This window comes from Alexandromys fortis, unplaced genomic scaffold, assembly GCF_014885135.2.
Source record: "Alexandromys fortis isolate MF-2015 unplaced genomic scaffold, M_Fortis_MF-2015_v1.1 scaffold_186, whole genome shotgun sequence".
Classification (NCBI taxonomy): Eukaryota; Metazoa; Chordata; class Mammalia; order Rodentia; family Cricetidae; genus Alexandromys; species Alexandromys fortis.
The window spans coordinates 2,975,406-3,002,503 of NW_026068067.1; the positions used below are offsets into that span (position 1 = coordinate 2,975,406).

General features: G+C 51.2%; 1 protein-coding gene across 2 annotated transcripts; it reads left to right on the forward strand.

Annotated features, from left to right (window-relative positions):
• The first annotated feature begins 1,117 nt into the window (after positions 1-1,117).
• Positions 1,118-27,079, forward strand: Tecr (trans-2,3-enoyl-CoA reductase). 2 transcript variants are annotated; one of them, XM_050120754.1, is made up of 13 exons: positions 1,118-1,275; positions 24,467-24,517; positions 25,054-25,105; positions 25,374-25,418; positions 25,506-25,609; positions 25,686-25,801; positions 25,877-25,982; positions 26,059-26,131; positions 26,217-26,260; positions 26,356-26,413; positions 26,483-26,571; positions 26,723-26,768; positions 26,846-27,079. In XM_050120754.1, exons 1-13 carry the CDS (start codon positions 1,261-1,263, stop codon positions 26,971-26,973), a joined length of 927 nt encoding a protein of 308 aa, XP_049976711.1. In that variant the 5' UTR covers positions 1,118-1,260; the 3' UTR covers positions 26,974-27,079. The 2 variants fall into 2 exon arrangements, with proteins under 2 accessions (XP_049976711.1, XP_049976710.1); XM_050120753.1 differs by lacking the exon at positions 1,118-1,275 and having other exon boundaries at positions 24,335-24,517.
• The last annotated feature ends 19 nt before the right edge of the window (positions 27,080-27,098 follow it).

Sequence of the window (27,098 nt, forward strand, 5' to 3'; positions counted from 1 at the left end):
TCATAGTGCTGAACATGCTTGTAAGATTCTTCTCATTTTGTTTTTTTGAGACAGGGACTGGATGTGGCTATATACATAATAAGAGAGATATGCCACTACCTCCTGAGTACTGGGACTAAAGGTGTGTGTCATCATATTTGACTGCACTGTGCTTTTAAAAATTTTATATTTATAACTGGGCGTAGTGGCACACACTTTAATCCCAGCACTCAAAAGGCAGACATAGATGGATTTCTGTGAGTTCGAGGCCAGCCTGGTCTGCAAAGCAAGCTCCAGGACAGCCAGGGCTGTTACACAGAGAAACCCTGTCTCGAAAACAAAACAGAATGAAGAACTACATTTTATTTATGAATGTGTCTGTGTGTGTTTGCACATGTACCATGATGCCTGTTGGAGATCAGACGATAGGTTGCCAGAATCTGTTCCGGCCTTACATTTTGTGGGTCCCTGAGACTGAATGTAGTTCATTAGGCTTGGCAGCAAGTGCCTTTATCAGATAAAGACATGCCATCGTCCTCTGATGCACTATTCTCTGATGTCATGTATTTCAGATTGGCAGCATTGGTCATTTTGTTAGTATATTTCAAGGGCTCAGTAGCTACCATACTGACCAGTAGTAACCATACTGTACACCATCACACAGGCAGAGACAAACGTGGTTTCTGCTTATAGGGTCAGCTCGATTGACCGTGGGGGGTGGGTGGTGGTGTTAGGAAGGAGCAGCGAAGACACTGCAGAAGGCGGTGCAGGCTTTCTTTTCCTTCCTCGACTCACGGTGTACGGAGTTCTTTCAAGGGTCCTGGTGATAATATCAGAGGTTTCACGTCTTAGGCGTCTCAGCCTCAGTGTTAGAATTCGCCCCGAAGCGCTGTCTGCCCCTTAATCTCAGCCCTCCGGGTCGCTCAGCGCTTTGCTCCGGTTCTGGTGCACTGACCTGCAAGGGGCGGGGCCCGACGGTGCGCTGCGCCGAGGCTCTCTTTTGATTGGTTGGTGACCCTGCTTTAATCTTGCCTGCCTAGATGGGAGGGGAGGAGTTAAGTATCCCCCCGCCCCACGTTGAGTCTCGGATGCTGATTGGTTGGTCGTGTGGCGCGAGCGGTGGGTGCACCTCACGCTGATTGGCCCGCGCGATGCGCGCGTAGGGAGGGGCGGAGCCGGAGTTAGTGGAGCACGGCTACCGGCGTTAAGTGCCTGGGCAGTGTTTGTGCGGCCGGGCGGCACCTGAGCTGCAGCGGAGCGGCGCCATCCTGTGGAGGAGCCATGAAGCACTACGAGGTAAGCGGCGCGGGGCCCGGGCCGTGGCTGCCGCAGACCGCACAGTCCCGTTCGGGGCCTCGGGACCCTCTATTATGGCCCGGCTCCTCGCCGATGGCGCAGGCGCGGTGTGCTCGGGGCCTGCTGGTAAATATCATTGCGCATGTGCAGGAAGGTATTTTTTGCTACCCCGGCGTTTTGGGGGATACCTTTTCTTAGAATCTTGCAGGGACAGGGAGAAGCTTGCAGCTTCCTTGCAGCATCCTCGGTGGCCCGCGTGGCAGGTGTTCAGAAGTGCAGTGCGGAGAACTTGTTCTTGGTGCGAGCAATTCTCTTGCACAACCCTTGCACGGCCTCAGCGCCCGGGGCTCAGGAAGGGGCTCTGCAGCTGGCCTGCCTCTTCCGACCTTCGCACCCACTCTTCGCTCTTGATGCCTGGGCTGCGAGGGAGTTGGTTACGGCAGCCGGTGACCTCTAGGGAAGAAGTCTGAACGCACAAGATCATTCTGGAAACTTAAGCCTTCTGACTCTAAGTCTTGGGTCCCTTTTCCTCTTAAAACAAAGTCTTGGGATTCTCTTTTCGATCAAACTGATGATACTAGTTTTGTTATTGCTGACTTTTAAGTAACTATCATAAAACAGTAGCCGGTTGCTCACATTCATGGAAAGGATGCGTTAGTTTTACTACGATTCTGTTATCTTTGTCCTACTGAGATTGGATGCTTACTTAATCTCTTACTGGTAATGTAGGTGAAAGTTAGAACTGTCAAGTGAGTTGTCGAAAGGTCCCAACTAGTATCTGCAGAACAGAGAGAGGGAACGAAGATTTCAAAGGCATAATTCCTAGCCACAAGCCATGCAGTGGTTCCATAAATGGGAGCTAGGAAATTAAGAGATTGCTTGTCTTTCTCCCCACATTGTGATGAAACTTGCTCATTTTCCTCGGTAGCCATTTTACTGTACAAATCAGCATTATTAAGTCTACATATTGTTCAAATTTCACCACTGTCCAATAGGTTGTGTGTTGTTCCCCTGCCCCCATCTCTGCAGCTCTTTGTATTGCTAGGGATGGAGCTAAGGCCCTGCACCTGCTAGGCAAGCCTCTTAAACTTTTTTTAATCTTGTAAAATTGAAACTCTACACTCATAGAGTATCTTTCCATTTCCCACTTTCCCAGACCCTGGCAACCACCTCTTGTCTCTGGAAATTGGAATACTTTAGGAATCTCCAATATATGGGAGATAATTTTATTTTTATAACAAATTGAATACTACTACTTTTAGTGATCTCTATTTTGATTATTTTTATATGTAATAAGTATAATAATATTGTAAAGCTATTATAATTATTTTAAATTTCCCCAGGTCCTTTGACACCTTTAGTCTAGAAGAGCTCTATCTTTTTTAACAGGTGACAAGAGCCAGGAGGTGGGAGTCTGTAATCCTTATGCTTCCCCCAACTCTGTGCTTTCAAAAGGAAGTTTCTTGTTTTTGTTTCCCCCTAAAGTGCTTTCCCTGTCACTCCTCCTCCCTTGCCCTGGGGCAGAAGCCGTGTTCAGTTTGAAGAGTACTGGTAGAAGGCGGAATTTGCAGTCTGTAATTTGCTCCTTGAAAATCAGGCCGGGTAGGTTTTGAGGACCATGGAGGTGGGTGCTTTGGTTCTAGGAACCTGAGCATAACCTGGGGCTCCTGGTTTGGCCTGGAAATAGGCTCCAGTGTTCTTCAGTCTCTTCTTTGCCGTGTTTCTCAGCCCTAGATGGGCTGCTGGTAGCCCAGCGCTGGAGCCCTTGTTTCCCATGCATGCATGAGGTTCTGGGTTCCACCTCAGCATTGCACAACAGAGGCAGATAAGAACCAAACTGGGGAACAGGGTTGCAGTTCATTTGGTAGAGACTTTTCCTTATGTGATTGAATCCCTGGCATGGAATAAAGCCAGGCAAGCTGGCACACGCCCTTAGTTCTAGCTCTGTGGGAGATGGAGGCAGAGGATCAGGTGTTCAAGGTTATCTTCAACAACATAGTGACTTTGATGCCAACCTGGGCTAGAAATCCTGTCTCAAAAATCCAAACCAAACAGAATAGACAAACAACAACAACAAAACAAATCCCCCCAAATAAACAGAAAGCCAAGGTGACCTTGGAGGGAAAAGTTATTTTGCAGTGTTTTGTTATTCCCTGTCGACATTTGTCCAGTAGCCCCGGAGACCATCGTTTTGGGATGGGAGCATCCACTATCTTCTAGCCCAGTTTTCGGAACTCTTGGTGCAGATCAATAAAAATGGGAGCTATCCTTTCAGTTAAGATCTTGGGGAAAAGTGTCAGATACCAACATTGAAGAACAGATTTCTGGAATGTTTGGCTCACATGCAGGAGGCCCTGGGCTCCATCTCTAGCACTGCGGAAACCAGGCATGGTGGCTCATGCTTGGAGGGGAAGGCATTGGGATTAGAAGTGCACAGAATTTTTTTTTTTGGACAGGTTTTCTCTGTAACCCTAGTCCTGTAGACCAGGCTAGGCTCGAACTCAAAGATCCATCTGTCTCTCTAGGAGCTGGGTTTAAAAGCATATGCTACCATGCTTAGCTAAAAATGTATATTAGAAAAGCAAAATAATAGATGTTTTGAAGGACTGAGTCCATCCTTTACCCGCAGGCAGCCTTCAGTCCTCGGGAAGGCCTCCTCTCTCAAAAGGCTTCCGTGGACACAGTGAGATGGCTCATCTGGTAGAGGCGTAAGGCCTGCTTGAGTTTGATCTCTGCACTCTGCACACAAGATGGCAGGAGAGAACTGACTTTCAAGAAAGACTTTTTGTCCACAGACACACACCTGGGATACTATGATGTACACTGGCTGTTTTGGACTTGGTGAGATGGAACCCAGGATCTTGCACTCAGCTGCACTGCCAGCCTGAGGGACCGCTAATATGATAGACTTGGTGCTCAGGGCCTGGAAGGATAGATCAGAGAGGTAAGAGCTCTTCTAGAAGGTCCAGGTTCAGTTCCCAACACCACAGGTGTCTAACCCGTCTGTACCACCAGTTCGAGGGCTCCAGCACACTCCTCTGTCCTCTGGACATTGCATAAACCAGGTGCACGTAATGTGCATGCAGGTCAGCAACTCTAAACAATGGTTCACGGTTAGTCAGTGACAACAGGGAAGAGCCAAGGCACAGTGGACAGGATTCGACCTGGAGGAGATACTGTGGCTTTTTGATAAATTTCCTATCAGCTCCGTTCATAGCTTATCTACCAAGAAAGAGAATCCTTTCCATAGCCTAGGCCTAGCTGAGGTGAAACTTCTAGAACAGGTTGGATGTGGGCTTGGTATAAATCAGCAGGGTTGGTATGAGAGCTGCTTGTCCTAGGCTCAGGTCTTTTTTTTTTAATTAGTGTTTTTCCAGTGGAGATGACATTGGAGATGATCCCTGTGGTAGCTGAAGCCGGCTACTCTGCCTTGTAAATCTGCCTGTGAATCTCACGGAGTCTGTCCTTGTAGGTCAAGCCTCTGTAGCCCAGACTGACCTCAAGCTCATGGAATGGTGTGGACCACCATACCGGCTATAAAGGTACCCATCTTACAGATCATTCTGGACCAGTTTATTACCTTGCCTCAGGCAGGTTTCTGCTTGGCTGGCACCCTCCAGGGGTTTAGTATGAAAATTCTCAAAGTCAAGAGGCATTTAAAAAACTTATTGTTTTTAATGTTAGACATTGGAACCCAGGGTCTTCTGTGTATGTGTTGAACAAGCGCTCTACCACCAAGCCGGATCCTAGCCCTTGATTTTAAAATTAAAACAATTATTATTATTATCATTGTTTGTGTGTTTGTATATGCCACACCTGCACCTGTGCAGAGGCCAGAGGGAAGGTGAAGGTGTTGGTGCATTTTACTATTATTGGCCTGAGTTTTGAAGCAGGGTCATTTCTTGAACCTGGAGCTAGGTTGGAGGCCAGCAATACCCAGGACTGCGTCTCTGTCCACCATAGCTTGGGGCACAGGCTTGTGGTGTTTTGTGGGTTCTGCGATCCAAACTCAGTAAGTGCCTATAAACCACTGTCTGTCGCTCTGGCTCTCCTGTTTCTTTTCTCTTTTCTTGTCATCCCCTTCTCCCTTCCTTCCTTTTTTTGATGTAGAGTCTCATTGTGTAGCCCTGGCTGACCTGCAACTTGCTGCTTAGATCAGGCTAGCTTCAAACTCAGAGCTCCACCTGCCTCTTAGATTCTTAACCAGGGTCTCACTGTGTAACCTAGGCCGACTTGAATTTGTGTTCTTCCTGACCCGGCCTTGATTGTTGGCATTACAGACATGTGTCACCATACTTGGTGCTCTGAGGCAATTGTTCAGAGGCAGAAAGCTGGTGGGTGATAGGTGAAGGGAAAGAAGACCTGTGTGCACGCGGAGGCAGGCCTGAGGCTGGGTGCTGGCGTGGCCCTTTGATGCAACAGTGGCTTGACTCCATGGATTGGCTAACCTCTCAGCTTGTCTGTGCTTGCTCCTTGGAACCAAACCTGCTTGGCTGTGAAAGGACCACGAGTGTTAGCGAGCAGCGTGACGAGGCTAGGAATATCGTCCAGACTGTGCGTGCAGGAGACGGTGTGTGTGATGCGTCTAGGTTCTTGTTTTTGTTTTTACTTTTTTGAGATACTGCTTTTAGGCAGACTTGGCCTGGAATTCACAAGAGATCAGCCTGCCCTGCCTTTCAAGTGCTAGGATTAAAGTCACGAACCTCTACGCTTCCTTTTAGGTTTCTTTTTTGTGCTGGTGCAGGTGTGTGCTGTTAGCTTCGGTTGCTACGAGCCTTTCACACCTTTCCTGGTTTAGCACCTCGGACTGTGATCACAGGTGTGGCTCATACCAGGGGGGCAGGGAGTGGTTCAGTTTACATATCTTCCCTGCAGAATCCTTAAGATGGTCCTCTGCTCAGCATAGCCGGGCAGGTGATTGCAGCATGAACACTTGGACTGTACAGGTGGGAACTGACCCTGGGCAGGGGCTTTCCCTGGGCCAGTCCCTGACTTGGGTTAGCTGTGCTGATTCTCTGTCCTGGGAAGACAGCAAGACTTGCAGGTTTTGCAGCAGAGCTGGACTGAAATCCTCCTCTGCCTCTGGCAGGGGTGAGCCCATTGGCGCATAATTTTATTTTTATTTTATGGGTATGGGTATGGGTGTTATGCCTGCCTGTATATGTTTTTGAACCACATGAGTGTGTCTGATGTCTTTGGAGGCCAGAAGTTGGTGGGCATCCGATTCCCTAAAGTTGGAGTTACAGACAGTTGTGAGCTGACATGTGGGTCCTCTGGAAGAGCAGCCGGTGCTCTTAACCTAGCTAACTAGCTAGTCCTCATGGGCAAATTTTTTAACCTCTAGCCTTCTTATCCTGAAATGTCATAATGAGTTGGAAGAATGTGTATTGGCCTTTATTGCATTTTCAGGGACATCAGGTTGGCAGCTTAGTTGGCCACCGAGGGGATGTTCATACCTTGAAAAGGGGCTGGTACTGCAGTCAGCTCCCTACCCCCTTGCCTGCCCTGATTGCATCTTGATGAGTCCCAGGGATAACCATCTCTACTATGGTCGTCCCTTCCAAGTGTTTGTGCTCTGGCGAGCGTTAGGTGCACAGTGTCTACTTAGCTCAGTACCTGGCATTGCCCAGCACCTGTACCTCAAGACTTTGGGTCACACAGAGCAGAAGACTTGAAGAGAAGGTGGATGGATGTATATGGAGGAGGTTGAGTCACAGTGATGAAGGTGGGGAGGCCGAAGGACTCTGGGAGGAGCTGAGCTGACAGCCGTGATGTGCAATTGTTAGCTCAGTTTTGCTATGGGTAACTTAGAGGCCCCCAGAGCCCAGCAGAACCCTGCTTCACTGACTCCTGAGTAGAGAGGAGCTAGTGGCCTGGACACACTGGCCACTGCGTAGAGCTGCTCCAGAACAGACTTCTAATTCTGATAACTTTGTTGGCTTTGGTTGGGACTCCTGCCCTTTGACAGGCAGGTCTGGCTGGGTGGGGAAGCTGGTTGGTCAAGTTCAGGTCTTAACACCTCATGGTGCTATTGATAGTGACAGATGAGAATGTTTTAACAGTTGGGGATGCTCACTCCAGCTGTGAGAGTGTAGCTGGCCATCATAGTCATTGTAAAGCCATATGGTGCATGTGCTCAGTGCCTTCAGTTTCTCTTTTGTGCCCTACACCCTTTTTAACAGACAAGGTCTCCTCTGCAGCCCTACCTAGCAGGAACTCCTTGTATTGACCAGTCTGGCCTTGAAGTCCTGGAGCTCTGTCTGCCTCTTGAGTTCTAGGACTAAAGGCTGGCACCACTACATCCTGGGACTGGGGAGGAGCCCAGAGGCTGCAGCATGCTAAGCCTGCTCTGCCACTGTTCTTCACTCCGGTCCTTCTGCCCATACTGCTGTGGTCTAGCCCTGTCACTTATGTGAAGCAGGTATGGTTCTCATCCCCACTTGACATACGGGGAAACTAAAGCACAGAATAGTGAAACCATGCTCATAACTGTCACGTGGCAGAGTTCAGGTCACCCTTGGTGATGATATACTGAGGGAGTGGGCATGTAATGGTAAAGGACATGGCCTTTTGGGGCCACCTGGCCTGTCCTCAGCATGGTTATTTTACCTTGACTTTTCTCAGGTAGGAGGCTAAGATAAGGATGCCAGTGCCTGGGGCTGAGGGAGGGAGGTACTGGGCATTTTTCCTGGCTGCAGCCAAAACCCCAGTTATAAATCACTAGGTAAAGGGAAGTCTGTGTCTGTGTGTGCCTGAAGTGCCATGCTTCTGTGCTCCCTGCTCGTCATGACGTTGGGGAGTACACTTGGTCTGGAACAGCCATGAGGACAGGAAGGGTCTGCCATTCAGCTGTCTGTCCGTCCGTCCGTCTGTCTGTCTGTCTGTCTGTCTTTGTATTTTGAGACAGGGTTTCTTTGTGTAACTGCCCTGGTTGACCTGGAGCTCATTTTGTAGACCAGGTTGGCCTTGAACTCAGAGAAATCCCTGCCTCTGCCTTCAGAGTGCTGGGATTAAAGTTATGCCAACCACATCTGGTTTTCTTTTTGAGCCAGGTTTTCACTGTGAAGCCCTTACTGGCATGGAATTCGCTGTGTAGCCCAGCTGGCCTGGCCTCAAACTCAGAGCTCCTCTTGCCCCTGTCTGTTGAACGCTGGGGTTAAAGGTGTGCCCACCAAGTCTGACCTATATTTTGTTTTTCTTGGCCATTTGTACTTCTTTTGAGAAATTGTCTTTTTATTTCCTTTTATTGGTTGGATGACTACTAATATCCTCTTGAGTATTATTGCCCTGACAGATGGGTGGCTGCTGGCCAGCATCCTGCAGCACTTAGACCACCGGTTTGGGATTGTCTTCATCCCTGGCCTGTCCCCTTGCCCCAGTCCTTACTCTGAGCCCTGTTGAGAGAGCAGACACTGTCTAGAGCCCAGCCTCCTTGTGGGAGCCCATGTTGACAGGCTGGCAGGACAGCGCAAGAGTTTGTAGCTTCCCTAGGGATGTGTGGACTTTATACCAGGGATGATGACACTCTTACCTATTGATTTGCCTAATGTGTGACATCTAGGGCAGGTTATTTTTAAGTTCTTGGGGGTCCTGGCATAGCCGTTGTACTGGAAAGGCACAGGGCCACTGTTCCTTATTTTCAGCCTCTCCCTTGCTTGCAAGAGAGGAAAGTACTGGAAATAGATTGGAAGCTGTGCCTAGCTTTCGCTGCAGGCGGAGCTTCTCTTCTGTCCTTTGAGTGTGTTCAGGTACCCTTCTGGTGCCTTCTGAATCCTCATGCCCCTGGACTGGGGTGTGGGCGTCCCGGTCCGTCAAGTCAGGTAGGGAAGAAAGTACGCATTGCACAGGCAGCCTCTGGAGCTGGAGGACCCTGCCAGAGTCTGACTCATGTGTGCATGTGTAGATGGCGGGTGGAGCTCTGGTTGTGAGGGCCTTGGGGAAGGTCACTTTGGGGGTGCTGTCAAAACACAGTACCAGAATCTTTAGGTCTAGCAGAAGCACACTTTGTTGCTTGGTATTCTGGGGACTGGTTCTAGCACCCCTGAGGATGAAGAAAAACTAACATTCTCAAGTCCCTTCTAAAGCTGTTGTGATCTTCACTGAAGGAGTGTGCAGGTCTTCTGTAATGTCAGGACATAAGGGTAAGGAAAATGTGCCCATGCTCACTGCAGGTGTGTTTATCATTTTTTGAAGTCAGGATATTGCCTGTTTATGGTCTTAAACTTGTGATCCTGTCTTGGCTCCTGCGTGCTAAGATTATGTCTGCTGCATACATATACCTTTTGAACAGGCGTTCTTGTAGCCCAGGCTAGCTTTGAATACATTTTGTAGCTAAGAATGACTTTGAACTTGGGATCCTCCTAGTACCTTGTGTGCCAACATGAAGTGTTTATTTGGTGCTGAAGATGGAGCCCTGGGTTTTGTGCTAGGTAAGCTCTATGGAGCCACATTCCCAGCCCAGATGGTGTAATGTTTGAGAGTTTTCCCTCTCTTTCTTGATCTCCTTTTCTCTCCCTAGTGTGTATGTCGTGTCTTGATCTTTTCTCTCCCTGGGGCCGGTGTGTGTGTCTGTGTGTCTGTGTGTCCTGCTCTGACTCCCTTCTAGTTTCCAGCTGACCTCAGAGCTTGTGGATCTCTTGGTGATGAGAGTCTGTTTCTGGCCACTGACCCACAGAGCACAACAAGGGCAAGTTCTCTGGGCAGCCACATGATCCATCTCCCTAGAATCCCACTAGAGGTGTGGCCCAGGGTCAGGGTGCATGGCAGCTCTCACTGTGAGTGTGCTCAGCGTAGTCTACATGGGATCCTGTCCCTGTGAAGACAGTCAAGCCTCACTTTAGTGCTCTGGAGTGTGCCGTTCCCTCCCCTTTCTTTACTTTATTGGTTTTTCTTTTTCAGTATTAGAGCTGGAGGCCTGAAGAGGGCCTTGGATCCCCTGGGGTTGGAGTTACAGGACATTGTGAGCTGCCATTCTGACTTGGACACTGGGAATGGAACTCTACAGGAGCAGCAAGCACTTTTTTTTGTTTTTTGAGACAGGGTTTCTCTGTGCAGCCCTGGCTGTCCTGGAACTCACTTTGTAGACCAGGCTTACCTCAAACTCAGATCCTCCTGCTTCTGCCTCCTGAGTGCTGGGATTAAAGGCATGCACCACTGCCTGACTCACAGCAAAAGTTTTAGTGTTAAGTTGGGAAGCATTTTATAATCAGCTTAACCTTCCCATTGATGAGGCTTTCCTGGAACTTACTTATCCCGGTATGGCCTGACTGTCTCGGTGTCCTGAGTGCTAGCGTGACTGACATGCTTCACCTTGTTAGCTCTGACATACATACTTTGTTTTTTCTGAAAATGGTGCCATGTACTAGTTAGTGGTGCTCCAGGGGCCGGGAAGAAGATACCCCTCCCCCCACTCTTACAGCTATACCTTCCTTAGTCCAAGGCTCCTGGTCCTTCTACACTGTCTTTGCAGCCACACTTGCTCCACTGGTGTCTTCCTGCCCCCAGCACCCAGCCTTTAAGAGGCACTTCGGGTTCTCTGCCCTCTCTTTCCCCTGCTGAGGGAAGGGTCTAGGCTTCTGGGCTGTGGGATTTTCTCACCTAGACTTCCCTGAGGAACACTGGAACTGAGGTCACTGTGAAGGAGGCCACTGCAGTCAGCCTCAGCAGCTGAGTGGTGCAGTACCAAACATTGGCTTGACGCCTTGGTCAGTCCTGAAGCTGCCACAGGGCTGGCATTAGGGCTGGACTGGGACTTGAGTTCACTATGAGTGATGTCAACTATCCACCCACCCACCCACCCTCCCTCCCCTCTTCTTGAGAGAGTCTCACTGTGTAGCCCAGGATAGCCTCATAATCACGACAATGCTACCTATACCTTCTCAGTTCTGGAATTAAACTCTTGGCTTTCTCCCTGTAGGTCAACTCAGGTTCTTGAACTTTCCAGCCTTTTATGGTAGTTCTTTTGAGACGGGTCTTGCTATGTAAGCTAGGCTGACTTGGCAATCCACCTGCCTCAACCTTTTAGGTGTTGGGTATACCAGTGGCCCTGGCTGTGGACATCTCCTTCGAAGATAACTCAGGAGTGTGCTCTGAGGAACTGTGGAGTTTACTTCAACTCTGTTCTTGCCTTCCTCATTATGTCTGTGAACTCAGCTGGTGGTTGCATTAAGAAGGTGAGGTACCTGCTGTGCTGGTAACAGAGACAGGGGACCAAGAGAGAGCAAGCCTGGCCTGTAGCAGAGCTTGCCTTACAGCCACAGTCTCCATCTGATCTGCAGGGAAGGCCGGCCTGGTCGTGAAGTGCTGCTGGGTGCTGGGAGGGAGGGGAGAGAACCCAGCCTCAAGGCAGATGCCCCAGCTTCTCTAGAAGCCACTGATGCTGCTGTCTTAGCCTCCTCAAGTCTCCACACCACACCCATTCCTGGCATGGTTTTGTTTTGTTTGTTTGTTTGTTTGTTTTTGGAACAGGGTTTCCCTGTGTAGCCCTGACTGTCCTGGAACTTACTCTGTCGATCAGGCTAGCCTGCCTCCTGAGAGCTGGAATTAAAGGCAATGGTATTTTGGTATTAACTTACTGTTCAGATGTTATAGACTAACAGAATCCCATCAGTGTTTACATAACATCTCCAGAACAGTAGTCTAGAGATAATTTCATTTACAAGTACTTCATTCCAAGTCACCTTTAAAGTGGTGGTGGGAAGGCCTGCAGTGATGGTTCCACATTTAAGCACTTGTTGCTCTTACAGAGGACCTGAGTTTGGTGTTTACAACCATCTGTAATTCTAGTTCCAGGGGATATGACACCCTCTTCTGACCTGCATAGGCACCAGGAACATACATTGTACACATGTAAACATTAATGTTTACATGCAGGAAAACACTCATACATATAAAATAAATAAATATAAGAAAAGGTGGTGGGAGGGCTGCTGAGATTGCTCAGCAGTAAAGGGACTTGTCGTGCAAGCCTGAGGACCAGAGTTCGAGCCCCTAGAACCCAAGTAAAGATGGAGGAGAAAACCAGCTCCACAGAGTTGTCCTCTGACCTACACACATGCTTCTTAATAAATAAATGCATGAATAAATAAATAAACAGTATTTTTAGTGTTTAGGGGGCTAGGGAGATGGCACAGTTGGTAAAGTGTGTGCCATGCAAACATGAGGGCTTGAGTTGTACCCTTAATACCCATGTGAAAATGGCGTATGCATGCCTGTGGTCCCCAAGCTGGGACTTCGTGGCCAGCCAGACTGTTGGAATCAGTGAGCTGTCGGCTTGTGAGAGGCCTGTCAGAATAAGGCTGAATAACAACTGAGTTTGTCTTCTGGCCTGTGTAAACTTATGTGACAGCTACACACAAATATCCGTGTGTGGTGGGGGAAAAATCACTGTCATTTTTGCTCAAGCAGGAAATAGGGAATAGGGATAATACTTTTTTTTTTTTTTGGTGCTGTGGATGGGATCTGGGGCTTTGTGTCTTCTAGGCAAGAACCCTACCACCTCAGGCCACACCCAGAGCCCCGTCCAGATCCAGGTGTATTTTTAGTTTTTGGTTTTTCGAGACAGGGTTTCTCTGTAGCTTTGGAGCCCATCCTGGATCTAGCTCTTGTAGAGCAGGCTGGTCTTGAACTCACAGGGGTCTGCCTGCCGCCTCTGCCTCCCGAGTGCTGGGATTAAAGGCGTGTGTCACCACTGCCTGGCTCTTTATTTTTGAGATAAAGTTTCTGCCATGTAGCCCAGGCTGGCCTGAACTTGAGATCCTCTTGCTTTAGCCTCCCAGTGTCGGAATGCGTAGCTTCCAGGCGTTCACACATGTGTGTACTCACACACACACACACACACACACAAATACACACACACACACACACACACACACACACACACACACACACGAAACAGCAGCAACAAAACTAATCTGCACAACTGGAAATGAAAAACTCCAGACTAGCAAAACAAATAGTATGCCCAAACCTGAGTCTCGGCTTAGGCTTCCCTCCAACCTCAGAGTTCTCTCCTGTTTAATGACAGGCAGTGCCTCCCTCTCCTCAGCCACTTACCTGTCTCTGTCCTTTCCCTCTGCCCTCTGTCCATCTGACTGCAGCGCCCCCCTCAGGCTAACGCCAGGCTGCCATGCTTGATCCGAGGAGGGTCTTACCCAGTAGCCCTTCCTCAGCTGGGTCCCTGAGGCCAGGAGCAGCTGGGGTGTCAACTGACAGGCCTGTAGGGGTGTTCCAGAAGTCTGTAGACCCAGATGTTGGAATTCCATTTGCATACATGTGTCTTGAAATAGGTTTTTTTGATTTTTGTTCCCCAAATCAGTTAAAAATGTTAGCAAGTATGTAAGCAAGCTTGTTAGTCCAGCACTCTAGGTTGAGGCAGAGGGAATGAAAATTTAAAGCTAGCCTGGGCTATATAGTTAGGGTTTTTTTGGGGGGGGGGTGTCACAAAAACAAAAGTAAAACAAAAGCAACAGTGACACCCCAGTAGTGGCCAGGTTGGCCTGTTAGCCAGAGCTAGCCACTTTCTTCATTAAAGCCGTCATTTCCCCATGTCTAGTACTGCTGTATTTTGAGGGAATTGTTTTCCTAGCCTTGAGCTGAACTCTGTCCCCAGACTACTATCTCTCTCTCTCTCTCTCTCTCTCTCTCTCTCTCTCTCTCTCTCTCTCTCTCTTTCTTTCTTTTTGGTTTTTTGAGACAGGGTTTCTCTGTGGCTTTGGAGCCTGTCCTGGAACTAGCTCTGTAGACCAGGCTGGTCTCGAACTCACAGAGATCTGCCTGCCTCTGCCTCCCGAGTGCTGGGATTAAAGGCGTGCCCCACCACTGCCCAGCTTTATTTTTGTTTTTTTCGAGACAGGGTTTTTCTCTGGTTTTGGAGCCTGTCCTGGAACTAGCTCTTGTAGACCAGGCTGGTCTCGAACTCACAGAGATCCGCCTGCCTCTGCCTCCCAAGTGCCCGGCTCTACTAACTCTTTCTAAAGGATCCTTCAAGAACTCAGGCCAGAGCTGGGGCCACCGTGGTGGTGCAGCCTTTAGTTCCAGCACCCAGGAGGCAACAGAGCTCTACAAGCATGACTCACAGAGCGACTTCCAGGTCAGACAGGGCTACACAGTGAGATCCTATGTCAAAAATCAAAACAAAATTAAACTCAAGCCAGGCCTTACTCTCCTCTGCCCAGAGCTCTCCATAGCTCCCACTCACAGTAGAAGACCAAATCCTCAGCCTCCTTGGGACCATCTGCCTGTCCCCTCCTGTTTACACCTCTCCGTTCTGTCATGCACATGGCTCCAGGCCACGCTTCACTTCAGGGCCTCTGCACAGCTGGTCTTCCCTTGAGGATGGCCGCCTGTAAGCTCTTAATCCTTCAGGTCTGGGAGTGCCATCCTCCCCCTCTCACCCCAGCAGAATTTCACCATGTACTCTGTAGCCTGGCTGGCCTGCTACTCATGTGTAGGCCTGGCTAGGCTAGCCTCACACTCTCAGAGCTCCACCTGCCTTTGTCTCTTCTTTACAACTGATGTAGAAAAACCGCACCTGTCTCACGCAAGCTCTACACCCCTTTCTCCTTTTCTGATGCCACACTACCTTCCCGTGTTATATAGAACTGTTTACTGTATTCATTTGCTTGCTGTCTCTCTTTTATACTGGGGCTTGAAGCTAGACCTCATATATACTTAGCAAGCTCTCTTCCCTGGCTGAATCTCCAGAGAGCTGAATGGGCCTTGATGTTTCACATGCAAAAAGGGATCACTAGTAAAGGCGAAATCTTTCTTTAAGAATGAGTTGTGAGGGGCTGGAGAGATGGCTCAGTGGTTAAGAGCACTGGCTGCTCTTCCAGAGGTCCCGAGTTCAATTCCCAGCAACCACATGGTGGCTCACAACCATCTGTAATGAGATCTGGCGCCCTCTTCTGGCGTGCGGGCATACATGGAGGCAGAATGTTGTATACATAATAAATAAATAAATAAATAATTTCTTTTTTAAAAGAATGAGTTGTGATGCCAGGCCGTGGTGGCAGAGGCAGGCGGTCTCTGTGAGTTTGAGGCTAGCCTAGTCTACAGAGCGAGTTCCAGGACAGGCTCCAAAACTACACAGAGAAACCCTGTCTCAAAAAAACCAAAAAAAAAAAAAAAAAAAAAAAAAAAAAATGTGAATAGGAGGATAATGGATGNAAAAAAAAAAAAAAAAAAAAAAAAAAGAGTTGTGAATTAGGATCCTAGAGTCCTAGAGGACTGTTTGGCGAACTGAGCTCATGGGCAGACTCACCTGCCTGCTGGCGTGGGTGGAGACAGTGGAAGGTTGTGAATCCTCCCGGATCGGTATCTTTGGCTTCGTTTAGCTTCCTGGCTTGCCAGAGTCTTCCTGTCCAGAAATGGAGAGGGTCTGTATTAGATCACCAATTGCAAGAGTGTGGTAAGTGTGAAGGCCTGGGTGCGACTTGGGAGGAGGACAACTGCAGCTCCCACAGTGAGGCCACGTCCAGACTAAGGAACAAAAGCCTTGTCCTGGCTGGACACTGTGCTCCCCAGCTGCAGTTTCTTATCAGCAGGGTGACGGTGACGTCTCAGTCTAGCAGCCTTGTGAGAGCAGGAGGGCACCTGTGTACCGCCTGGCCATGCCCTTGAGGGAAAGGGAAGGGGAGCAAGGGAGGACTTCTGGGTGGGCCATATCAGCGTGATAGGGGTGTTTGGAGATGGCTGCCCCATCTGGCCCGGAGTGGGGAAGAAGTGTTTTATTTTTTGCTGAGGATAAAACCCCTGGCCTTGCATACAACTAAAGCACTGCTGTCTACGGAGATATAGCCCAGCCATTAGGAAGATTTCTTTTTTTTCCTTTTCTTTTCTCTCTCTCTCTCTCTCTCTCTCTTTCTTTCTTTTTTTTTTTTTTTTTTTTTGTAGTGCTGGGAATTGAGTTCAGGGTGTTCTGCCTGTGAAGTGTAGGTCTCAGCACTTTCCATGGGAGTTCTGAAGCTGTAAATGCTGGGCAGCTGTTGTTGGCAACTAGGGCAGGGTTCTTCTGTCAGTCCACTGGGTGGCGCTATAGCAATCTTTTTCTTTTGTGACAGTATTTTGCTGCGTAGCCCAGGTTAGCTTTGAATGCAGCTTGCTCTGCCCCAGTACTGGGATTCTAGGCGTGTACCACCATGCTTAGCCCCACAGCAGTCTTTGTGAATTTCCATGCAACCCCACCCGAGAGTTAGAGCCTCCCATATACATTCCCCTTTGCCTGTCTGACCTTACCTAGTGTTGGAGACACCCCTGCTTTCCCAGACTGGGGGGTGGCCTTTGCCTCCTGTAGGAAAACATGGGGTTGTTGCTCCATCCTGCCTTTGGCTTCTCTGGTTTTAGGTGGCCTGGGTATAGTTCACTATGCCGGACTGGGTTAGCAGAGGTAGGTACATAGGGTTCTGGAGTCAAGAAATATGGGTCAGCCCTTGCATTCTGTGTAGGAGACTGCCCCTTTAAGGTAAGGTGTGCTGTATCTGTATCCCCCCCCCCCACCCCCATGTGTGGCTTTGTGTGTGGCTGTGTGAGTTGCCTTCTGGATAATTGGATCTTGGGTGCCCTTTCTTCCTGCCTCTCTGCCATGCTGAGGATGTGACCTAGGAACCTTGCATATACTAGCCAAATGCTCTACCCTTCATCCACATCTCATTTTGTTTATTTTTATTTATTTACCCCTTGGTGGTGCTAGAGGTCCATGCAGCTTTTTGTTGCTTTTTGAGATAGAATCTCACTATGTAGCCCTGGCTGACCTGGAACTCACTCTGTAGATCAGGCTGGCCTCAGATTCACAGATATCTAACTTCCCCTGACTTCAGAATTCTGGGTTTAAAGGTGTACACCACCACACACAGCACAAAATAACTTAAAAATGTTGGCAGAAGCAGAGGCAGGTCGAGCTCTGAGTTCAAGGTCAGCCTGGTCTACCTGGCCACTTCTAGGCCAGTCAGGGCCATATAGTGAGATCCTTCCTCAAAACAAAACAACAGAAAAGAAATCTCCAACAGAAAAAAAAATTGTGTGTGGCTTGGTGGCCGGTATCCGCCTGCTGAGCTCTCTGTAGTCCAGTCTTCCTCTCTTCCTTCTTTTCCTCCCCCGCCCTTTCCGTCTCCTCCCCTCCCCCACTTCACTGCTGCGGGCCTCTGCACTTGGTGCCAGTCCTGAATTGAGAGTCTGTGGACATGGTGTTCAGACCCTGGCTCCTGTCACATTGCCACAGGGACTGGAGACCAAGGCCTGGTTACAGGCCAAGTATAGGTGGCCAGTGTCTCTGCCATTCCTGTCCTGGGCAACCTGTTCCCAGTACTGCCCCTAGACAGGCTGGTAGTGAAGAACCTGCTCCCTTGCTCCTGGTGCAGCCTGGAGAAATGAAGCCAGATGCCAAGACCCTGGGAGGACGAGTTTGCTAGAGCAGGTGCAGCCTGGATGGCTTTCTGGCAGCCACATCCAGTCACCAGCTATCGTAACATTAGGGTTACTGGGTATTTCTGGAAAGTAAAAGGGAACAGAAGCCAAAAACATTGAGCTAGAGTCTCAGGTGAACATGGGGAAGCTGTCTATCTAACTGGTAAGCTGTCTGCCCCGTGTTTACTTAGGCCAATGTTGGATCAGGTCTCTGTCCTCTGGGCTTGCAGTATCCCTAAGAAGAGTGCACATACCCTCCTGCCTCATGGGTGCTTACAATAGCTGGTTGAAGGACAGCGCTCTGAATTTTTCCCGGGGTTCCTGGTAGCCACATGGAGGTTCTGGCTTTGTGGCTGGGTTGTCCTGCTCTGTGCATCACTGAAATCATACATGGCTGACATCCTGGCTCAGGCATTTATTCCCAGGTGACCAGGTTGTGCTTCTCAGCTTGTGGACCCTGCTTACGTGAAGCCTGCTGTGGTTGTTTAAATGACAGTGGCCCCCCACGGGGTTACATATTGTAATATTTGGTCCCTAGTTGGTGGAACTGTTTGGAAAGGGTTAGGAGGTGTGTCACGGGGTGGGGCACCTTGAGGACTCAGAAGCCCTCACCACAGGATTGTTAGCTTTCTCTGCCTCGTGTTTACATTTCAAGATGTAAATTCTCAGCCACCGCTCCAGCACCACGCCTGCCTGCCTGCCTACAGCCGGCCATGCTCTTTTATAAGAAAACCTTGGGCATAGTCTTGGTTCTAACTCAATAGGAGATGAGTAACCAAGACACTTAGTTCCTGTGTCCTCAGGCTACTGGGCCACAAAAGGAGAGGCACTCCTAGGCTGTTGTGTCTGGGCAGGGTTGTAACTGTTTGCCAGTGTCCCCATCTAGAGCCATCGAGCAGGTTCCATAGTTAAATGCCCAGAGTTCTAGGTGTGTATGTTAGTGGCTGACCTGGAAGACTGGGTGGCGACACTGAGCTGGCCTGTAACGTGAGCTCCTCTGCCATGGCTTTGCTTACAGGCCGGAGGGCCCACATTTGTGAAGAGAGCATGTGCCTTGAGTCCTTGTGGCATGTAAACGGCCTGGCCTTCATGGGACTGCTCCTTCCTGCTGGGCTCAGCAGTCACACTCTTGCTGCTTGTCCCCACTTTGAGGCTCTCTTGGGATCTGTTGCTTCCACTGTCCATCTGTCTAGAATTCAGCCATTATTCACCCTCTCCCATCTTCACTCTTGGTCTCCTAGCTTCTGTCTCATCCGCTCAGACTGTTTGATGAGCACTGGCATGTACTCTGTGTGAGTCCCTTTGGAGTCCAGGTAGGAGCCAAGGCCCTCCCCATGGCCGCCAGGCCTTGGACAGCTGGGTCTCTCCGTGCTCTGGCCTCCTATTCTTTCTCACGTTGGTCTCCTCCCTGCTCCTCAGGCATACTGGGCACAGTGCTACCTTCAGGCCTTTGTCTTTGCTGTTGCCTCTGCCTGGAACTTCTTTCCCTAGTTGGGAAATGGCTGTGTCCTTTCCCTAGGGTCCTTTGCTTACTCAGAGAGGTCTTGGCCAACCTTTTCATTCCTTCACATCATTTTTATCTTTATTTATTATTATTATTATTATTTATTATTATTATTATTTAGATAGGGTCTTTCTGACCTGGACCTCTGTAGACCTGACTGGCCTTGAACTTCGGGTGGTCTTCCTGCCCCTGCTTCCTGACGGCTAGGGTTATTGGCATGTGCTATCTTGGCACTGCAGCTCTGTCCCTGTTCTCTACTTCCCCATCTTGGTTTCCCTCAACTCTTGGTGACAACACAAGTTGCTGCAGTTTGTCCTTCCCCTTGACCCTGCTTCCTAGAAGTGAGAAGTGAGGGAAAGACTTGGAAGTGTTTGTTCTGTCCCGAGGCCCTGGGAGGGAGAGAGTAGGGAGGCTGCGATGGCTTCCCAAGGTCTCTCTGCTGCAACTGGTAGTAGAGTGAGCTTGGGGCTGTGTGGGTCCCAGCCTACTTGACCATAATGGTTAGGACTGTATGCTGGCTTCTCCTTCCACCTGTTGGCCAAGGGGGCAGTGGAAAGTATTGCTGCCTCTACTGGCTGTCACCGCCCCCTTTCCTCTCCTACCCCCACATGGCCCCTTGTGGCTTGTTTTCCCTCTCACTGCCACCAGCTGGGTGGGGCATAATTCTTTCAATCCTCTGACCTTGGCTCCCTTGTGTCTGCCACTGTTCTGCTACAGCAATCCAATTATATGATATTCTTGTGTGTTTTCTCTTTTTCTGAGACAAAGTCTTGGTATGGCCTCCCATTTTCTGATCCTCTGCCCTCTCCTCCCTGTGCTGGGAGTATAGACATGTGCTACCAAGCCTGGCCCAGTGTTCTGGTAGCATTTATTCTAGATGGAAGATGTTAAATGTTTCTGTGCTTTTCTTTTTCTTTTCTTTCTTCTTTTCTTGTTATCTCCAATTCCTATGCTAACTATGGGAGGTGGCAGTTGGAGAGAGAGCCCCCCTCCCCTGCAGCTGAAAAAGTGGATAGCTTGTCAAGGGCCATATAGCTGGGAAGTGGTCTTTTTAAAGCTCAGTGCCCAGGGAGTGTGTGTTGCCACCTCTAGGCTATGCAGAGCCTAATCAGCTCTTGGGTCACCATTGAGGGATAACCCATATTTCTTTGAGGGCTGGAGCCTGGTGAGTTGACCCGTTCTGTCAGTGCAGGGTACTTCAGAGCCAGGCGTGTAAGGGCTGGTAGCTCAGAGTGCTGTGTAGGCTCAGAAACATCCAGGGAGCAGGGGCTCATCCCACACGGCTGCCTTTGATGTGGTCTGGGACAGAATAAGCCTCCTGGAGAGGTGAAGGAGTGGCGGGAGCTGTGAGGGGTTATTGCTGAGCTCTGCTCCACCTGCGGCCACTGTGGGTGCTAGGAAATGACAGCCAGGCCCAGGACAGTTTATTGAGCACACTGCAAGGGGGCGGTGGGTCACATAGGAACTAGAGTACCACTTGCAGCCATACAATATTTTTTGAAGACAGGGTCTCATGTAGCTCAGGCTGACCTCAGACTTGGTACGTTGCTAGAGTTGTCTCTGAACTGCTGATCCTGAGTCTATCTGCTGAGTGTTGGGGTCATAGGCGTGTGTCACTGTGCCTGGTGGGGTTGCTGTTTGAAAACTGGTGGTGGGATGAGACGTCTCCACTAGCCTGAGGAGGGAGGTGGGAGCCCTGCGGTGGTGATGCAGAGCAGGCTTCTCTGCCTTTGCGGTGCCCTGCCAGGCTGGGACCACCTCATGAGTACTGCTTCCCAGTCTCAGAACCAGGAACCTCCATTTGCCACACAGTGGAGTGCCAAGGCCTGCTACACCACACCACACCACACCCCGCCCCTGCCCCCATCCTTTAGGGTGGTCTGCTCCCTGCCTCTCTGTCTGCTTTGCTGTCCTTGACCTTGGGCTAGCAGGAATTGCTCTTGGCTGGGCCTGGCCTTGTTATCTCAGTCTCTGGGTGAGAATTCTTCACAGACTAGTGGAACTGTCAGCGCAGAACCATCAGGTGCCCTGTGCCAGGGCTCCTGCCCTTGTCTTTGACCCTGTCCATTGTGCTTTCAGCAGCAGGGGTCCCCCAGCCTGGGGACTCAGGTTTTCCTTCTGGGCTGTCCTTATCTGTAGCTCTCTAATAGGGTTCCCTTCCTTAGCTCAGCTGTGGTGCTTCCTCCCCAGGAGGGGCCAGAGCCTGCTGGCTGCCTGCCTTCAGGGTTCAGGACCCCTGGCTGGGGCACCTCTCAGTACCCTGCTGTGCTCTCTGACCCCAGACCTGGATGCCCTTCAGGGTTGTACTTTAGGTTGGCCTGTGTGTGTACATGTGTGTGTGTGTGAGTGTGTGTGAGGGGGGGGAGGGAGAGGGAGGGAGAGGGGTGCAGGACAGGGGTGGGAGAGAGAAGTGCAGGACAGGGGGGGGGGGGGGGGGGGGGGGGGGAGGGAGGGAGGGGGAGAGAGAGAGAGAGAGAGAGAGAGAGAGAGAGAGAGAGAGAGGTGTAGGACAGGGGTGGGAGTGGCTGAGGAATGGTGTGGGGACCATGGTCTAAGAGGTGCACATAGATTTTCCCCAGTCTCCGTCTGGAGAGGGGAGACCCCCACCTGGAGACCACAACCCTGGAGCTGTGTTGTCTTTTTTTTTGTTGTTGTTGTTGTTGAACACTTTGCCTGTCTGTTGTCTGTGGGGGTTGGGGTGTAACTCGGGTGGTACGGTATCTGCTCATACTGTGAGAGCCCCTACGTACAGTCTCAGAGCTTTCGGAGGGGTTGGGGTGTATCTCAGGTGGTATAGTATCTCCTCACACTGTGAGAGCCCCTACATACAGTCCCAGAGCTTTCGGAGGGGGTTCCTGTGACTGTAAATAAAAGTGCACAGTTCAGGGGGGTGTGGTAGGCAGCCAGTCCCCCGGCACTTGGGAAGCTGAGGTAGTATTTTGAGTTTAAGGCCATCCTGGGTTAGAGTCAGACCCTTTCTCACTTGAGTACCACCCCACCCCAAAAGCACAACCATGGCCGTCAGCACATTTCATTGTGCAGCCCCACCTCTGTGACTGGGACACCTTTGCATCACCCACAAAGAGCAGGTGTCCTTTAGCATCTCCTCCTGCTGCCCCAGGACACCAACAGGCTGCTGTCTGCCCTGGTCTGGTCCTGGCCACTCTGAACCTGAAAGTCTGGCTTTTTTCACCCAGCCAACCTCCTTGCTGTACTTAACATAGCTTTTATCTTACTTTTGAATTTGAAATCCTTTTAGAGACTCTGGGAGTTGAAAAAAACTCAGCAAGAATGACCTCTGGCTCGCTGGGAGAAGGCGGCTGTGGTATCTGAGCAGGACGGGGAGGCCCCTGACTCACCTGCTTCAGGCAGCTCCTCTCCTTGTGGCTTGGGGTGGCTGCTCAGTGTGGTCCTCTCCATGCGGCTGTCCTGCCACCCACTTGTAGCCAGTTGGTGCACCAGGCTTCCTGGCCTTGATGCAGAGAGCCCCAGCTAGGGGAGAGTAGGGTTTCAGCCCTCCCCGGCAGCTGGCCCAGTAGGGAGAGGGGCTGGTTGTATTTTAAGCTGTTGAGTGGTTCAGCAAGAACTCTGTGGCCTTCTCTCCCAGTGGACATTGTGCCGCCTTCCTGTGATTCACATGGACTCCGAGCATGTGCATTGTGCTCATGGGGTCCAGCAACTATTAATACACCTGCAGCCCAGGGCCCTGCCACCTAGCCCCTTCCAGCTCATTCCTCACGTTCTCATTCCCTCTTGTTTCTCTTTAGTGGGGTCCCAGTGTATGACAGCTCTTAATCTGGTATTTTCCTTGTGGGGTGCAGTCATCTGCCCCTCAGTCCACAGGGTGAGGCAGTTTGCAGCTGATAGCACGTGATCTCTGTGCTGTGTCCATGATGTAGCATGGCATGTATGGGCAAGCAGGCCTGGGCACCACTGGCTGGCATAGGAGCCCTGCTCTGAACTCAGACCCAGGCTCTATAGGGCTACCTCACTGTGTAGGGTCACCTCCATGGGGCCTTCCTACATATACATGCGCACACGCACATACTTCCCTTGTGCCAGCACCATATTGGTCCATGTACATCCTCTGAGGGACCCCTAGCAGGCCAGGCTGAGGACAGGTCCTAGGATTCTGTCTTGGCCTTTGCTCTTGGGAGCATGAAGGTGACAGTGGCCAGCTTCTCTGGCCTGTGATGCCCTCTCCTTCAGGAGGAGAAGTCGCAGATCCCCTCAGGGCCCTCAGGCCTCTCCCAGCCAGCATGGGCAGTGCAAAACATCATGCCAGCAGCCTTCTCTGACCTTCTGGGGCAGATGGCTCAGATCCCCTGGGGGCTGTCTCTTTACTCCGTTCCTAGCACCACTGTCTAGCTCTAGCCTAGGGCTTCTCCTTTGGGGGCTGCAGACCCCAGGGGTACAGGCAGGCCTGGGTTGTGTGTTGAAGGCTTTGGAGCAGGACTCATCTCGGGTGAGCACATTGGTGTTGGCCTGATGGGCAGACTGCTGTGCAGCTGGTTTTGAACCACGTGTGTGAGGAGGTGGGTGGAGGGGGTAGAGGGGGTGGAGGGCTTTGCTCACTCTTTCCTCTCCATACTTAGGAATGGGACTGCACCAGTGACTCTGGAATTTGTCACCTCCCTGGCAACACAAATGCACAAGGGACATAATCCAGTGTCCCTTACAGCTTAGAAGTGGAAATGGGTGATCTCTCTCACAGATTCTCAGGATAGCTGGCATTTCCCCAGGCCTAGTAACCCGTCAGCCAGAGCTGGGCACTGGGACTGGGCTAGCCACCCCTGCACAGGCTGTGGACTCTTTTCCTTCTCTGGGAGATCTTGCCCCTGGCACTTTTGAGGGTCTGTGGCCACTCAACTTCCTCTGTAAGTGTAGCCCCCAGGGGAGGACTGTGGTGTGGCTCCTCTGGGGGACTCGGCTGGGATGGTTTTATATTTAGCCGGGCTAGGCCCTGGTGCCACTCGGGTTACATCTGGCATTGACGCTTGGCTGGGCCTGGTCAGACACAGGCTTCCTTCCAGCACCGCGGCAGAATTTGATCATGCTGCCCAGCCCAGCTCAGAGCAGCTTTGTGAGGGGAGGTCGGAGGTGGGGGCTGGCGGCTGGCAGTGGGCATCACAGCCTGGTAGGCAGAGAAGTAGGGCCGGCAGTGGCATGGATATCAGCTTGAGCATGGTGTCCAAGGAGGCCCACCAGGGCCTCGATGGTCTTCCCATGCCCATGCCCCACAAGGTAGCCAAGAAGCATAAAAAGGCGGTTCTCTTCTTCGAGGTGGAGATTCTGGACGCGAAGACGAGGGAGAAGCTGTGCTTCCTGGACAAGGTAGGACTGTGGCCCTGTGGTGATGTGCCAAGAGCCTGCGTTCCGGTTCCTCAAAGCTGTAGGGCTGTGGTCCCCTTGTCCTTCAGAGGGCATGCAGGGGTATTACCTTCATCTAGAGCAGCAGTTCTCAACCTGTGGGTCTTGACCCCTTTGGGGTTGCCTATCAGATAGTCTGCATATCAAATATTTACATTATGATTCATCACAGCAAATTACACTTGTGAAGAAACAAATAATTTTATGGTTGGGTCACCACATGTATTAAAGGGTCGCAGCACTAGGATGGTTGAGAACCATGAGCAGTCGTGGCCCCTGCATGGGCTGGAAGCTGGCTCGTGGCCCCTGCATGGGCTGGAAGCTGGCTGCCTGGTAGGGGAAGGGACAAGGCAGCGTGGAAGGGCCCTGTGTCTGTAAAGGAGGTGGAAGCCAGATATACCCCACTGAAGCCAGCCGGCTTGGGACCTGCCTGTGCCTGGCACCCCTGCCCCAGATCATGGGTCTAGGCTCTCTTAGGGCTCTACCCTGTTTCCTGTCAGGTGGAGCCTCAGGCCACCATTGCTGAAATCAAGAACCTCTTCACCAGGACACGTGAGTCTGAACCCCATACTTCTATACCATCCTGTCAGCACAGTGGAGCAGCGAGTAGGGCCCGTCCTAATGGGCAGGTGCCCCCGTGTGGCCGCTAGCAGGAATGCTCTTGTGTTATCCAAAGGACAAAATCCTATTGCTGTTTGGCCCTGCATGTCCACCATGCACAGGGTGGAAGGAGCCCAGGGTCCCAGAGTTCTGGGAATCTTGAGAGGCAGGCTGAACCCAGGCACACTGGGTGCTGCAACCGTTCACTTTCTCCTAGCAGATCCGCAGTGGTACCCTGCCCGCCAGTCCCTCCGCCTGGACCCCAGTGAGTACAGCTGTCCAGCAGCCTTTCCCTTGGGCGCGTGGGGTCAGGAAACCAGGGCAGCACCTGAATACTGACTGATCTCTGTAGAGGGAAAGTCCCTGAAAGATGAAGATGTCTTGCAGAAGCTTCCTGTGGGCACCACAGCCACACTCTTCTTCCGGGACCTGGGGGCCCAGATCAGCTGGGTGACGGTGAGCCCTGACCCCTTCCCTGGTCTCTGCCTCCAGCTGCCCTAGGGCTACTCACCTTGTCTTTGGGTATCCCCAGGTCTTCTTGACTGAGTATGCTGGGCCCCTTTTCATCTACTTGCTCTTCTACTTCCGGGTACCGTTCATTTATGGCCACAAATATGACTTCACATCCAGTCGGCACACGGTGGTGCAGTGAGTAGAGCCCAGAAGAGGGTGGGAGAGTGGAGGGCTGGATCAACCCCAGCTGAGTCAGCCCCCCCCCCCCAGCCTCGCCTGCATCTGCCACTCGTTCCACTACATCAAGCGACTGCTGGAGACACTCTTTGTGCACCGCTTCTCTCACGGAACCATGCCTTTGCGGAACATCTTCAAAGTGAGCATCCTTACTCTGTGGCCCTGCCCCCATCAGCACCTGCCCACCCCAGGCTAACTCGGCTGCTCTCTTTCAGAACTGTACCTACTACTGGGGCTTTGCTGCATGGATGGCTTATTACATCAACCACCCTCTCTACACACCCCCTAGTAAGTGGAGCCAGACAGTGCCCTCGCCCTGTGCCCCGTCATGAACCTTCGTCTTATGGGGCTCTTCTTCCTGCCTTTTCTGCAGCCTACGGAGCCCAGCAGGTTAAGCTGGCGTTGACCATCTTTGTGGTAAAGAGGCTGGGGCGGAAACCAAGTGTGGTGAGGTGAGGTGGCCGGGTGGGGTGAGCCTAGGGGCTCTGGACTGACCCTGTTCTCCTTGATAGATCTGCCAGCTCGGCAACTTCTCCATCCACATGGCTCTTCGGGACCTGCGGCCAGCTGGTGAGTGGCCGGCTGGGGCTGGGGCTGGGGCTGGGGAGGCATCTGACTTACCCTTGTTCTGCATGCCAGGGTCCAAAACCAGGAAGATCCCCTACCCCACCAAGAACCCCTTTACCTGGCTGTTTCTGCTGGTGTCCTGTCCCAACTACACTTATGAGGTGAGGACTGACTCCCTTCGTCTTCCCAGGGTTGGGTGGGTCGTGGGGAGAAGTGAAGCTTGAGTCTGGGGCCACTGCTGCCTTCCTTGCCCAGAGATACATATGACCCTGGGCTTCCCTCTGTGCCCCACCCTGATTGTGCTGTCCACAGGTGGGGTCTTGGATCGGCTTTGCCATCATGACACAGTGTGTTCCAGGTGAGTCCCTTGTACCCGTGCAGTGCCCTACCCTTCTGGCTGGGCATCCCTATTCTGATACCCTGTTTTGTCCACAGTGGCCCTCTTCTCCTTGGTGGGCTTCACCCAGATGACTATCTGGGCCAAGGGCAAGCACCGCAGCTACCTGAAGGAGTTCCGTGACTACCCACCCCTGCGCATGCCCATAATCCCTTTCTTGCTCTGAGCAGTTCTTCACGGGTTCAGCCAAGTAGCACTCTGCCCACTGCCCCACTGCCCCAGGGTAACCGTGGCTCTCCAGCAGCGACAATAAACCTGTTCACCCAGCTGGACTTGTTTGTGTTCTGTAGA

Coding starts and splice junctions, on each gene's coding strand:
- Tecr (XM_050120753.1), top strand. CDS start 24,350: ATGGATATCAGCTTGAGCATGGTGTCCAAGGAGGCCCACCAGGGCCTC. Junction 25,419..25,505: donor GTCCCTCCGCCTGGACCCCA/GTGAGTACAGCT, acceptor TGATCTCTGTAG/AGGGAAAGTCCCTGAAAGAT. Junction 26,414..26,482: donor TCGGGACCTGCGGCCAGCTG/GTGAGTGGCCGG, acceptor TCTGCATGCCAG/GGTCCAAAACCAGGAAGATC.